The 13,179-nt window shown below is 33.0% G+C and overlaps 1 protein-coding gene across 2 annotated transcripts in view; it reads right to left on the reverse strand.

Annotated features, from left to right (window-relative positions):
* SPR (G protein-coupled sex peptide receptor) overlaps positions 1 to 13,179 on the reverse strand; it is a 243,549-nt gene that overhangs the window by 114,587 nt on the left and 115,783 nt on the right. For both annotated transcript variants that reach the window (XM_089216214.1, XM_089216213.1), the window contains one exon: positions 9,599 to 10,449. In XM_089216214.1, coding sequence (XP_089072340.1) covers positions 9,599 to 10,053 — 455 coding nt within the window. In that variant the 5' untranslated portion in view covers positions 10,054 to 10,449. The remainder of the gene's footprint in view (positions 1 to 9,598; positions 10,450 to 13,179) is intronic.

The raw sequence follows: 13,179 nt of genomic DNA on the forward strand, positions 1-13,179 counted from the left end.
GATATTCCATTGCTTGAATCACATTTGTTATTGTTGGTAACTTATTAGGCCTTAGGATATTTCTTCACTAAAAATATCTAACTCGCTTGTCGAACGGTAAAATACATAACGTTTTCCTAACCACACCTATAGTGGTTATTTAATCATTTATGTTAGCATAAATACAATTCTATAATTCTGTTTATTTTTCTATTAGTCGTTTTATGGTTATGGGTTTGGTGATAAACAATATATTAATTTAAAATTAAAAATACAAATATGTAATTTCTATTTGTCTACAGTACTTTTGAACAATAAATTATATTATTTCTTTTGAACTACCTATTATTTTACTATCATGTTATCATTCATAGATTAGTTGGTACATTAACTATAAAAAAAAAAAAAAAAAACTATGTATTATAAAATATATTGATAGACCACGCCTTTCGCAGGAATATAATGAGCAATAACTGAAAGATACAAGTACTAATTAATTTATTACTATCGCATTTAAAAGTTGTAAATTATTTTGATTGTTCAATAAGCACTTAAATGATTTTTATTTTATAAATATAAAGTGAGAAAAGTTAAATAACTACTTAGTCATAAAGTACCATTAAATGTAATATTATAAAAGAAACTACCAACACAAAGCATAGACAACACAATAAACTTTTTCAAATAATCACTACAAAAAGTATCATGATTAGATGGTTTTGTGTATTCTAAATATTTCTGAGAGTAATATGAATTATTAAAATTTTAAGAAAATATTACAAGGTAGAATGTAGTTTCATAAACAGTATCAATAAAAGTTGAAGTTTTGAAAATTTTAAGTCAGAGTCATAATACGTTATAAATTATATCATGAAGTACGGAAAATTATGTGCAGACATAAATATTTTATAGTAAATTTAGTATATTTTGTTACTGAAAATAATGAATGTTTTATAATTTCACCTCACTTGAGTACCACTAAAATAAAATCTTTGTATAATTTATTTTTTATACTCATTTTACATATTTTGAAGCAAATTTTATTAAGCGAGTATGAATTGATTTCAAATAAATACAAAGATTAAAAACTAATAGGCAACTTTCTTTCTTTGTTGGATAAATAATTGTTTATTGCATTACCAAATACCTATATTTATCTTATTAAGAGTTAAAACGAGGACAATTTAATACTTGTAATTAATTTAACAAGGTGTGTAAATCATTTAAAAATATAAAATTAATAAATGAGTAACTAAATATTATATAATCAAATTAAATGTATGAATAGATGAACTATGATAGAAGAAACATTTTGCTTAAACTTATTAGAAATGGAAACACTTAGCAAACCATTGATGAAAAGAATATAAAATATAGCACAAGAACAAACCAAGGACAAACACATAGGAAAGATGCAAGTCAACCAACCACGTCACAAAAATCAACGGCGTAACTTTCTTAAGACAGAAAGACAGCACAAAATGGCAAGTGATAACCCCAGAACACATGACCAGACCACTGACGGAAGAAATATATTCATCAGCTGGTCACTCAGACAAATAAAAAACATACCACACACAATAAATGAGGCATGCAAATTTCGGAGCATGAATATAATAATAGCAACAGTCGAAAAAAACTGTGACACATGGCAAAGAAATAAGTCACTGAACTAAGTAGCAAAAGGGAAAATTATAGCCCACAAACCAAAAAAGATATTGGAAAAAGTGTCAATAGGTCTTATAGGTCCATTGCCAACCGGCCGTGGTGGGACACATTTCATACTCGTAATATTAAATACATTCTCAAAATTTATTAAATTATAAGCACTAAAACAAACAATGACAAAAGCAATAATCAAAAGACTGGTCGAAAATTACGTACCAGAAGTAGGAACACCAGAAGCCAACATTTTCGACAACAGAACACAGTTCACGTCAAAAATATGGACAGCCGAACTAATGCAGTTAAATATAACAACAGTTTACTCTACAAAATACCACCCATAATTAAACCCTTTGGAAAGATATAATAGAGAAATTGGGAGACTACTACGGATATATTGCCAAGACCAACACTAAAAATGGCCCAACTATCTAACAAAACATTGAATATTGGATAAATAGGACGAAATCAGAAATTACCGAGACCACCCCGATTGAAATATTACAAAGAAAAAAAACAGAAAATATAATCGAAAAATGGATCAAATTTCCACCACAACCAAAGGATACAAATAAAAAATAAATGTTATGCATAATCGCAGATAGGATAAAATCAAAAGCAGAAAAACACAAAACAAACCAAAACAAAAACAAAAATTTTATTAAATATGAGATGGGTCAAGAAGTATTAACAACAAATCACCTATTATCAAATTTACAAAACAACGAAATTAAAAAGTGATTAAACACGAGTAATCATAAGCCAGAAAACCAACAAGGAAGAATTAATCAACGTCCCCGAAGTCCGTCCATGTTATACGGACAAATAAGCGACAAATTAATGAATAACACGAAAATGGTCCAATCATAGAACGGGAAATCACCAGCCAACCACAATACAGCAAGAACCAAGAAAAAAAGTATATACCACCCGTAAAACCCTAACAGCCAAGCCATTACACAAACCACAGTCATGACACCAACAAAATACGAGGCTTTGAAACAAGCAGCAGCAAATAAAAGACATGAATCGCTTAAGACAAATAAAGAAAATATCACGGGATTAGCATTGGTCGTAGAAATAAACAAAACAATCGAAGGCAAAACCCGTCGGCAAAACACAAAAAAACACCAATCAATAATCAACTGGGTAACCACAGTAAACGCGGCACGGCAACACGATTCACAATGGAAAAAAATACTGATTGGAGGTTGGTCACGGAAAGATCAATAAACAGATATAATATACCAGCTGATAACAACACACAAGGAACAATATGGGGGGAGGGGGGTAGTTGTAACAGTACGCCAGCGCACGACATAAAACGGTCCCCTTCAGAACTAACCAATCAGAACACAGGATTACTGCGCAAACGACCAAGACAACTTGAAACCTACATTAGATGGCCCCAAGTTGACCCAGACACATCAATCCAAGATATAAACGTGGGGGTAGTTGGACGAAGCCAAAAACTCCAACCCCGAACACATAACCCAAAAGCAGGAGGAACAATATCACTTTCCTTACCGAACATAAACATAACGCGCGCGGTGGTTGCGCACAGCTTACAATTATTCGGTAGGTACGGAAGAAGTATATATATCGGACGATTTAGGACACACACCATCCAAATTTTTGACGATAGTGGGCATATCCATTGTACGTGTACCGATATTTTGGATGGATTCGATACGCCTCCAATGTGAAGGACCGATGAAAGTTGCCCAAGAATGGCTATAATATGTAAGAACGGGAGAGACGTATAGTTTAAGTATGCTAAGTTTTGTAGTTAGTGGGATGGGACATGTTCCGTTAAGTATGAGGTAGAGTACGCCACGAGTGTGGGTGGCCTTTTTGGTAATGTTTTTGACGTGCTGTCCGAAGTTGAGTTTGCGCTCTATTTTAACGCCAAGGTATTTAGGTTGTTTGGACCAATTAACTGTGTGGTTGTCAAGTAGTAGTGGTAGCATGTGCGTAGTGTTAGAGCGACCAAATAGGATACCTACAGTTTTGGTTTAACTTTAATATGCCAGTGGTGGAACCAAGTGAATGCTGGGTTGAGTTGTTGACGTAATTGTATGGTCGCACGCTTGGGGTTTTTGTCGGAGGTGAGTATTATCGGTGAAAATTGAGAGGTAAGCTTTTGAAGTCGTTGGTAAGTCGTTGATGTAGGTCTGGTATAGAGTTGAAGGTAGGTAGGATCCTTGAGGGACCACTGCGAGGATGTTTCTGGGGGACGAGAATGAGTCTTCGATTTTAGCGATAAAGGCGCGGTCAGTAAGAAAGAATTCAATGATTTTAACGATGTCAGTCGGAATGTTGAGTTGAGAAGACTTTTAAAGGAGACCTTTGTGTCAGACTCGATCAAAGGCTTTATTCACGTCGAGAAAGATGGAGGTGTTGTTAACGTTGTTGTTAAAGTTCTGACTAAGTTGGTGAGTAAGTTTTGTTAATTGCAGAGTAGTTGAGTGCTCAGGTCTGAAGGAAAATTGTACTAGATGGGTTTTGTCTTGAAGATTGTTTTTAAGGTGAGCTAGGATGAAATAAATGGTTTGTAAACAGCGGAGATAAGTACCTCGTGGTCATCAAAATTGATAAGGACAGTAGAAGTTTGATGGATATGTTTAATGTCACTGGCTGGAGGACAATGCGTCGATGGATGATAACAGGCGTACTATGGTATGTGGGCGAGCCGCCGACGGGTGGTAAGTCGTTCTTGTATGTGAAATAGTTGGGAATGTGAAGTTTGGTAGACGGGGATAGGCGTGTTTTGTTAAGTAATATTATGGTGTTTTTCAGTTGTAGTGCTAGATAACGTAGTTCGTTAAGTTTATGTTTAATACCTACCGTTGGAGTTCCAGAATAAGATTTTTAAGTTAGCCATTTTGGGGCGTGAGAATATACAGGAATGATTTAACGGTAGTTTCAATAAGGGATTTAGAATCCTGGTTGTTTGATAGTGCAGACAGGAGATTAGTGAGTAAGGTGAGGATCAATTGTAAGTTGAGTTGTGGGACTGGAGAAATTGGGGTCGAGGGCATTGATCCGAAGATTGCTGTAGCATATGTCATTGAAGGGTTTACTGTGGGGGAGGTGGAGTAGTGGATTTGGAAATCGGGGTTTTGGAGTTTCGAGTTGGCAGTTTTGGAGTGTTCGTAAGGTGTTATTTGCTACTTTTGTGCCAGAAATTGTTAAAAACCCCGGAAGTTGGCAGTATGTGGCCCGCCGCAGTTCCAGGAAGATGGTGTTTGTTCACGGGTTTTGGTACATACATTGACTGTATGATTACCAGCACATTTGACACACCTCGGAAGATGGCCACAGTTACTGGAACCGTGACCAAAGCGTTGGCACGAAAAGCACTGAGACGGACCGGAAGATATTAGAGCTTCGACGGAGATTTAAAGGTAAAACAAGTTATTTACAAGGAAAATATTTTTCACGTTTGGAGCAGCAGCCATGTGGACTAGACGTATAGGCATCGGTTTGTCAGGGGTACCTAAACGGCGTACGAATTTAACCGAAAATTTAAGAGACTTGAGTTCACTTTTAACTTCATCGGTATGGATATCAATCGGAATACCCTTTAAAATGACCTTAAGGGTGCGTTCTTCGGGGAGGATGAAGGTGTGGAATTCAATTTTATTCTAAATCAGGGTGGTGGTCTGGATTTTCGGAAGTGGGAGAGGTCGACTGTTTGGATGATAAGCGGAGCTACTGCCTTTTCGCTTACACGGTCTATTACCGCCCATAGCTAGTGTGTGTGTGTGTGTGTGTAAAATACAGAATAACACGTTATAGCGAAAACTCAAGCGTTATTATTTCAGACGCCGGTCCGTTGTGACCGTGCCGTCTCACGGTTGAACGATTTCAAGGACAAAAATGTTTGATTCAAAATTGTTTGGCTTAAAATAGTTTTTCCATATGTATATAACACAACAACGTTTTTTTTTTTGGTTTTGTCGTGATGGCTGGTAATAATATTATGCAACATAATAATCTAAATTTAGTAGTTACGTTTACAGTTTGATAGGGGGGGGGGAGGGAAGATTGAAGACCTTTGCTATAATAATATCGTATATTCCCACCTACAAAATTTTAGGGAAATATTTAGGGAAGGGACTTATGAAATGTTTGGAGGTTACATTGAGTATTTTTATAAAACTATCGGATATTTTTTCGCTCAAAATATGGCTGACTGATATCAAAAAAAGACTTGAGGATGAAACTGTAGGTGTGCTGTTACAATATTTTAATAAAATAAAATTCTATTAGTTTTATAAAACGGTAAAATTCTACATCAAAAATTTACCTACCTACCTACCTAAATATTACAGCAACTTACGAAGTGACTGGTGTAGTGGTAAGGAATACGACGAACAATTTAATACCTACCTATTTTAAAATTACGTAGTTTTCTAGAAAACATTTATATTATTTACAATATTGAACTTTAATACTACTTCAAAATGGATTAACCAGTGTACCGTCAACACGATAACCGACCCGGAATACAAACATTTCGGTATAATAAAATACTAGTTCACGATATGTTACGCTACATTTATCGTGGCCTTATCATTTTAGCTAGTCACATTCTCGCATCAGATGTTAAAATATATTAATAAAAATGAACTTTGTTGAGTTCGCTAGGAGTTTCTTACTTCCGGTTAGTGATTAAAAAAGTAATAACTATACGACTGTAAGTCTGTATACACCAGATAGTCCCGTAAACTCAAAGGAACACGTTATTTTACATATAGGTACTCTACATGGATATACGTCATAAAGTTATAATAACGTATTAGTAATCAGTAGTATAAGTGCACTTTTATATTTCATAAATTTTGCCCGAAGTCTGCAGGATATTACTCTAAATAGTTTAACATTAACATTATTTTTTCATCATAAATGTATTATGTTTTCCTTTCCGTTGAATATTCCTTTAATTATATTCCCAAATACCATAACTAACAGAGAAATGTGCATATTAATTTTCGGAACGATTTTTGTTAGCAATTAAAGCTGAAATAATTTTTATCAATGATTACTCATGATACAATACAATTTCTCTAACCGTATTATAGGGTCCGTATAACAGGTCGACAATCGAATGTGATTTGATGTGTAACGCAATAATTTTACTGGTAAAGTGAACATTTTTTACGACAAGAAAATAATGTTAGAAAAAATAATTAAATATTATTCGGAATGTCAACGATCCATTCGTGACAAAGACAGAATATTATACGAAATCAAATATGAAATGATACACACTAACAATACTGATCTAAGTCTGAAACATAGAATTCCAGTAGGTACAATAATGAATATAAAAACAATTATTTTGTTAATAAAGTTTTTTATGTATGTTCCCATTGTGTACCTATATTACATCATTGAGTAGATGGCACAATAGCCAATATATTGGATTTGCATTAGTTTAAAAGAAGACATTAATAAAATAGCTTTTAACAGTGTTGTCACATGAGAAATACCTACTTGTATTAGAATTTGCTAGTAAGTATAGATATTGAAGAATTAATCGTTTGAGAATATTACAGAAGTGAGGGTTGTAGCATTCAGAATTATATGTCGTTGTGTACGATAAAGACACTTGTTTGTAAAAAGAAAAATTCGTATTGCCCAAAATGTAAATGAGTTTCAATATTTAAGAAAGTGTGTAAATTCTGGAAATTATTTGTGAAAAAATAAAGAAAATCAATAACGTTTTAATTTTATGTGAGTCTACTTTTGGCGTCAATACATTGTACAATAAAACTTTTTTTTCATAAAATACAAGTTCATGAGGGCACATTGGGGGTATATTATACTGTATATGTATATGTGTATATATATTTCTTTATGAACATTATCAATAGTAATAAAATGCAAACTTTGAAAAATGTATTCTACGGTGTCGTAAAACGTTACCTTTGCTACGCCTTTTTCATGTATTTCTACAGGGGAGTGAAATATAATATTCGTAACGCTTATAAGAGTACCTCCCTACTACCGCATTTTGTAGAGGTGTCCGTGAAAGATAGACGTTTGACAGTATGGTGGTAAAATCGTTTTGAAAACATTTATATACTTCTAGAACGGATTTTTGCATCTATTCACAGTAGGTTTTACATTTAGATCCACTACTGTAATACTATTTCTGAACATAAAATATCCAAACATATGTTAATTTGCAGCTCTAATCCTCTAGACTTACTCGTTGGACCCGTAACCGAGACCGGACGATAATATTCCATCGAGTACTATATTATCTCATGCGTGGTCCCTAGTGTCCACGATCTCACCCTTATGGCAGAGATAGGGTATAATAATAATAATATATAAATATACCACAGTATAGAAGATTATAGTTTAATGTACAGAACGGGTAGAGTCGTTTTCTCGGTATCCCTTATTTTAATAATGGAGAACCATTATAAGGTCCACTTTGCACGCAAAGCAATATTAAATATTTTACAAATTATTGAAAAGTCGAATAATATCGAGATCGAATTTTATCATAAGTTTCATTGAATATAAAAATACTAAAACCTGGCCACCATGAATGTATAAAAGTTTAAAAAAAAATTGATCGATTTAAACACGATCAAGCAGTTTTTTTTAAATATTTACGATCAAAGATCATTCAACAATTTTTAATCTATTTAAAATAACTTTCAGGATAGACCATCGATCAATGAATGTTTTTAGATAAGGAAAATCTAGGAAAAAAACTAATTGGTAATGAAACTCGTGAAGTTAGGAGAACTTATCACTTGTATTCTATGGCAATAAACTGATAATTGATAACTGCTTATGAACATTTTCAGATTTTATACAAAACCTTATTATTAAAGAAGGTAAAATTATAACGGAGTATAAGAAGAATGGATCGATCACCATAAACCTTGCCTGTTTGATTTTTATCACATTATAAATAGGTGTATTATTTTTCTAATTATGATATTTCTTAGACTTTAAAAAAAAAATTTATAATTTTTTAATAAGTTATTTATATGATATCATATTATTAAACAATGATAATATCGGAGAACCACGCCCATAACGTTTTTATACAACTGAATCATGAAAAAATAATTGAATAGGAAATCAGTAATTTCCGTTGTTTTGTTGTTTTTTTAAAAATGGTTTCCTCAAAACCAGAATAAAAACTAACCTCTCAAATGCCTCACCATTCACATTGATCTATTTAGTATCGGAAATCGGTGTCCTATGATAACAGAAAATACTGATGATTTATTTTAAATAAGAAAAAGTTGACAGGACCATTTAAAAAATAATCTTTTTGATAAAAGTCATTCTTTGTTCGGAATTTAAGAATTATATTCTTACAAATTTCATACTATTTATTCAAAAATTTTTATTTATTTATAAAGTATATAAATCTTAATGTACTTAAGTTACGTTACTATACCAAAAATGTGCTCTTACATACTATATGTAATAATATCACAAAAAAAATCTCTAAATTAAAATCATATCGAGTACATAGAACGTTTATTACAAACAGTACATTTTTTATAGTTAAAAATTTGTTTTAGAAATTCGATAAAAGGAAGTTAGAAATTCGCCATATAAAATGTTCATATTGTGTATTGTTTTTCTGATTTATAATTATTTAATGTGTAAGATATTACCTATTTTTAAATTCCAATGTAATGCTTTCCTCGGTAATAATTTACCAGTTTTTATGATTCTGTATGGTAGTTAGGTTGGTGCCTCCTAATAATGTTTCCTTATGTTGAAATAATAATCGGACATTTACATTCTCGCAAAACATTTTGCCGTGCGCCCCCCGGGGAACCGAATCGTGCCTGCAGAAGTCATGTCATATGGAGGAATCTCAACAACGACAATGACAACGACGGCGACGGCAACAACAATAACAATGTAGTGTCTGCATTACAATAATATGTGGCGTCGCACTTACCTTTGGACGGCCAGGGCGAGCGTGAGCCAAATGGACGCGGTGTGGAACAGCGTTGGTATGACCTCATTCATGGCGTACCACGCGTAACACGACTCGACAGGTGACAGTGGTTTGTAGTGGTTGCCCAGCGTGTACATGTAGAACAGCCACGGGGCAGGGAACAGTAGCGTGAACATGTCGGACAAGGCCATGGACATGAGCACCACGTTGGTGGGCGTGCGCATGTGCCGTTTGGACAGCACCACAACGATCAGCGTATTTGCCACAATGGTGACCAGCAACAGGAATGGCATGACGAACCCGTACATGGGCCGGGCGTACCGTACAGGCATCTCGGTGGTCACGTTCAGATAGCCTCCACCGTCGGTCTGGTTGCCATCGTTCGCCGTTTCGTTGAATTCGACCAGGTTCGTCAAGTACGTGGGCACCACGGCTGTATAGTTTTCCTCGTACATCGGAAAGTCCGTGCCACCCCCACCTATGCCTTATTTGACTGTTCCGGCTGCTTCCGGTCCACTGTGCACCACTTCTGCTCGGTACTTCTACGACCAGATGGTCGTTATGTTAGTGACAGCCGTCGTCGTCATCGCGGTATATACCACGGGTCTGGTTAATCCAACGCCGTTGGGAGAAGATGTGCCGGTGGCGAGTGTGCAGGTGACGACGATGTCTAGTCTCGGAATAGTGTTGGCGCGTCGGCAGCAGTGACGACGGCGTTCGACTTCACGCGATGTCCTCCGAGGAGTGCAGGTCGGAAAAACGACGTCCGGCGTGTGGGTGTGCGGGTGGAGTCGCAAAAGTCGAGTTAGCGTCGACCCGTATTCATATGCGATTGATTCGGTCGGCTAGACCTGAAAAATAAAAACCAAGGCCATATAAATAAACAAAATATGTGACATTGTGATGTCATTGCGTATGACAGAAAATCGTGAATAATAAATAACGTTTTCGCGTCGGTCCAGGTCTTACGCTTGTTTACAGGGTTGGGTTTGACCAAGTGGACGGCGATGGACAAAAAAGGATCGTAGGACTTTTCCAAATTTAATTTGTATTAGGCTCTAACTAAATGATTAGGTCCCGCTGGTACCATTATGGTGCCAAGTAGTTTTCAACATACGATATCGCACAAGATCCGAACGTAAAAAGTTCGTACACTTCAAACCATAAAAAAACTGATTTCTATAACTGTGTTTATGTGTTCTAACGTTTGTCATACTGTAATTCAAAATTACTGCTAAATATGATCGAACGGTAAACCTAGTTTAAATATGCTTGCTACTATTGTGATATACTAAATGTAATGTTTTGTATTTTTCTACACAATATTCATAGTATTCAATTTTACATACAAGTTTTAATCAATTTCATACTAATTACTATCTATATACACCAACTTCACTTTTTTTTCGTGATATGATCTAAAAATGTATACTTATATAATTTTTGAACACTAACGATTTGTTATTATAAAATTATACATAAATCTAAAATTTCTTTATTATACGTTTTAATCTGCGTTTAAATTAAATTAAATGTTGACTAGGCATCTATGTGTTGTATTTTATAACTAGAGTACAAGACATTATTAATTATTTTCATTATAAAGTACACTGCTTGTTATTGTTTATGTTAAGTCACTAGCATTATAGTAATTTATAATATATACCCAATGAAAACATATTCATGTTTTACTAAAAATATTATTATACCATGGTTTAGACAACTTTTATAATTTAAATTTTAAAATTTGATATAAAATATAATTTTTCATAATATTTAGTATTAAGCTCATTCGACTCATCCAATTGAAACATTATTATACATATTATACGTTTTATGTGTGTTTACAAAAAACTATCCAACAACTAATTTGAATTGGTCCAACCTCACAAAAACGTTCTGTGTGAAGTATAATATTATAATAATATAAGGTGCCTGTGCATATAAAGGTATAATTATATTTAGCGGTGCACATTGCATAATATTGTTTCAAGTGCAATGCATCATATTATGTTGTTTATATTCAGTCGATATTATATTATTGCACTATAATTCCATGTACAATAATAAATTAACATTATATTCGTATATTATTGTTAATGTGTTAGACTTCAGACGCTGCTGCAAAATTCATAAAATATGACGTGGACGTAAATATTATACGTTACTATTAAATTTCAAACGATTAATGAGCCGTACGCGTTTGTTAAAATAAAATATTGCTTTTTTATCATCACGTGGGGTTGAGTATAGATATAACACCAATGAATATACTCTTACTCGATCTTACCCTTTATCCTCCACCCCACCCTCTAGCTTCTATATCAGCACTAATAAAAGTAATAATTAATCATATTTTATGTTAGGTAGGTATCTAATAAAAATCCATGATTTTGTTTTATTTTGAACAGGTATACATTTAAATATTGTTTAAGACATATTTATTTAGTTTTTTTCAATGTGTTAAATAAATTCAACGTTTTCGTCTTCGAGGTTACAGTTTTACTTCTAAAAAATGTATTATGTAATAATACAACATTTAATTGAATAACAATAAAATTATTATTACATTTAGTTGTAAGTGCAGTGTGGTTCTAGAATCAAAACAATTATGCAAAGTATAATCATTTTTTTTTAGGTAAAAATATATTATAAAAAAAAATTGTAATTATATAATTTAACAGGTAGGTATCTTCATGGACGGACTTGTAAATATAAACCAAATAGTTTCAATTATGGCTATGGGTTCAAAAAGTGATAGTTGTTTTGATAGGTAGAATACATTTATTCAACAATTACTTAAGTGATATGAGTCATATCGTTTAGAGTTATTCGTTTCTAACAAAACACATAATGGCATTGTTACAGAATATTTTAATATTTAATTACATTTCATTTTTCAAGCGTGTTTTGATGAGGTAGAAACGGAAAAAATAATTGATTTCAAACACAATTTATAAGCAATATAACAACATTTCAATAATTTCGAAACAAAAATGACTAATTACTTTATAAAATTGTGAAAAAATCAAAAACTGTTAAACTTAAACGTACTATTGATATAATATCACATGTTCGTATTGAATATAATGTTTTGTGTTATATATGTGATTAATAACTATATAAAAAATTGTTTAATTTAATGATTAAAACTTACGAAGTGTAGGTAATTGTGTTATTAGTAGAGGTACGAATTGAATTATGAAGTATTCAATTATCATTATATTTAATAAGTATTCGATCAAAATGGAAGGTAATTTATATTACGATATTTAAATTAAAAAAAAAAAACATATTCATTTTAAACCCATTACTTAAAAATATTATTTTAATATCAATGCAATAGGTACAATGCACATATACCTATTGCGCATTCCTGATGGCAACGATATTGATACTAGGTACCAATAATAACGCAATGCTGAGTTGTTGTATATTTTGTCTTATTCGAATTTAATAGATTCAGAGTAAGCAAATATTATGTTTTTTTTACTGCTTATGGTGTTTTAATAGAGATATTATGTGACACGCAAAATAAAGTTTACTTATGTGAAACTTTAATTTTATACATAAGTCAATGT

This window comes from Diuraphis noxia, unplaced genomic scaffold (genome assembly GCF_037042655.1).
Source record: "Diuraphis noxia isolate RWA-SAM2 unplaced genomic scaffold, SU_Dnox_SAM2 contig0001, whole genome shotgun sequence".
NCBI lineage: Eukaryota > Metazoa > Arthropoda > Insecta > Hemiptera > Aphididae > Diuraphis > Diuraphis noxia.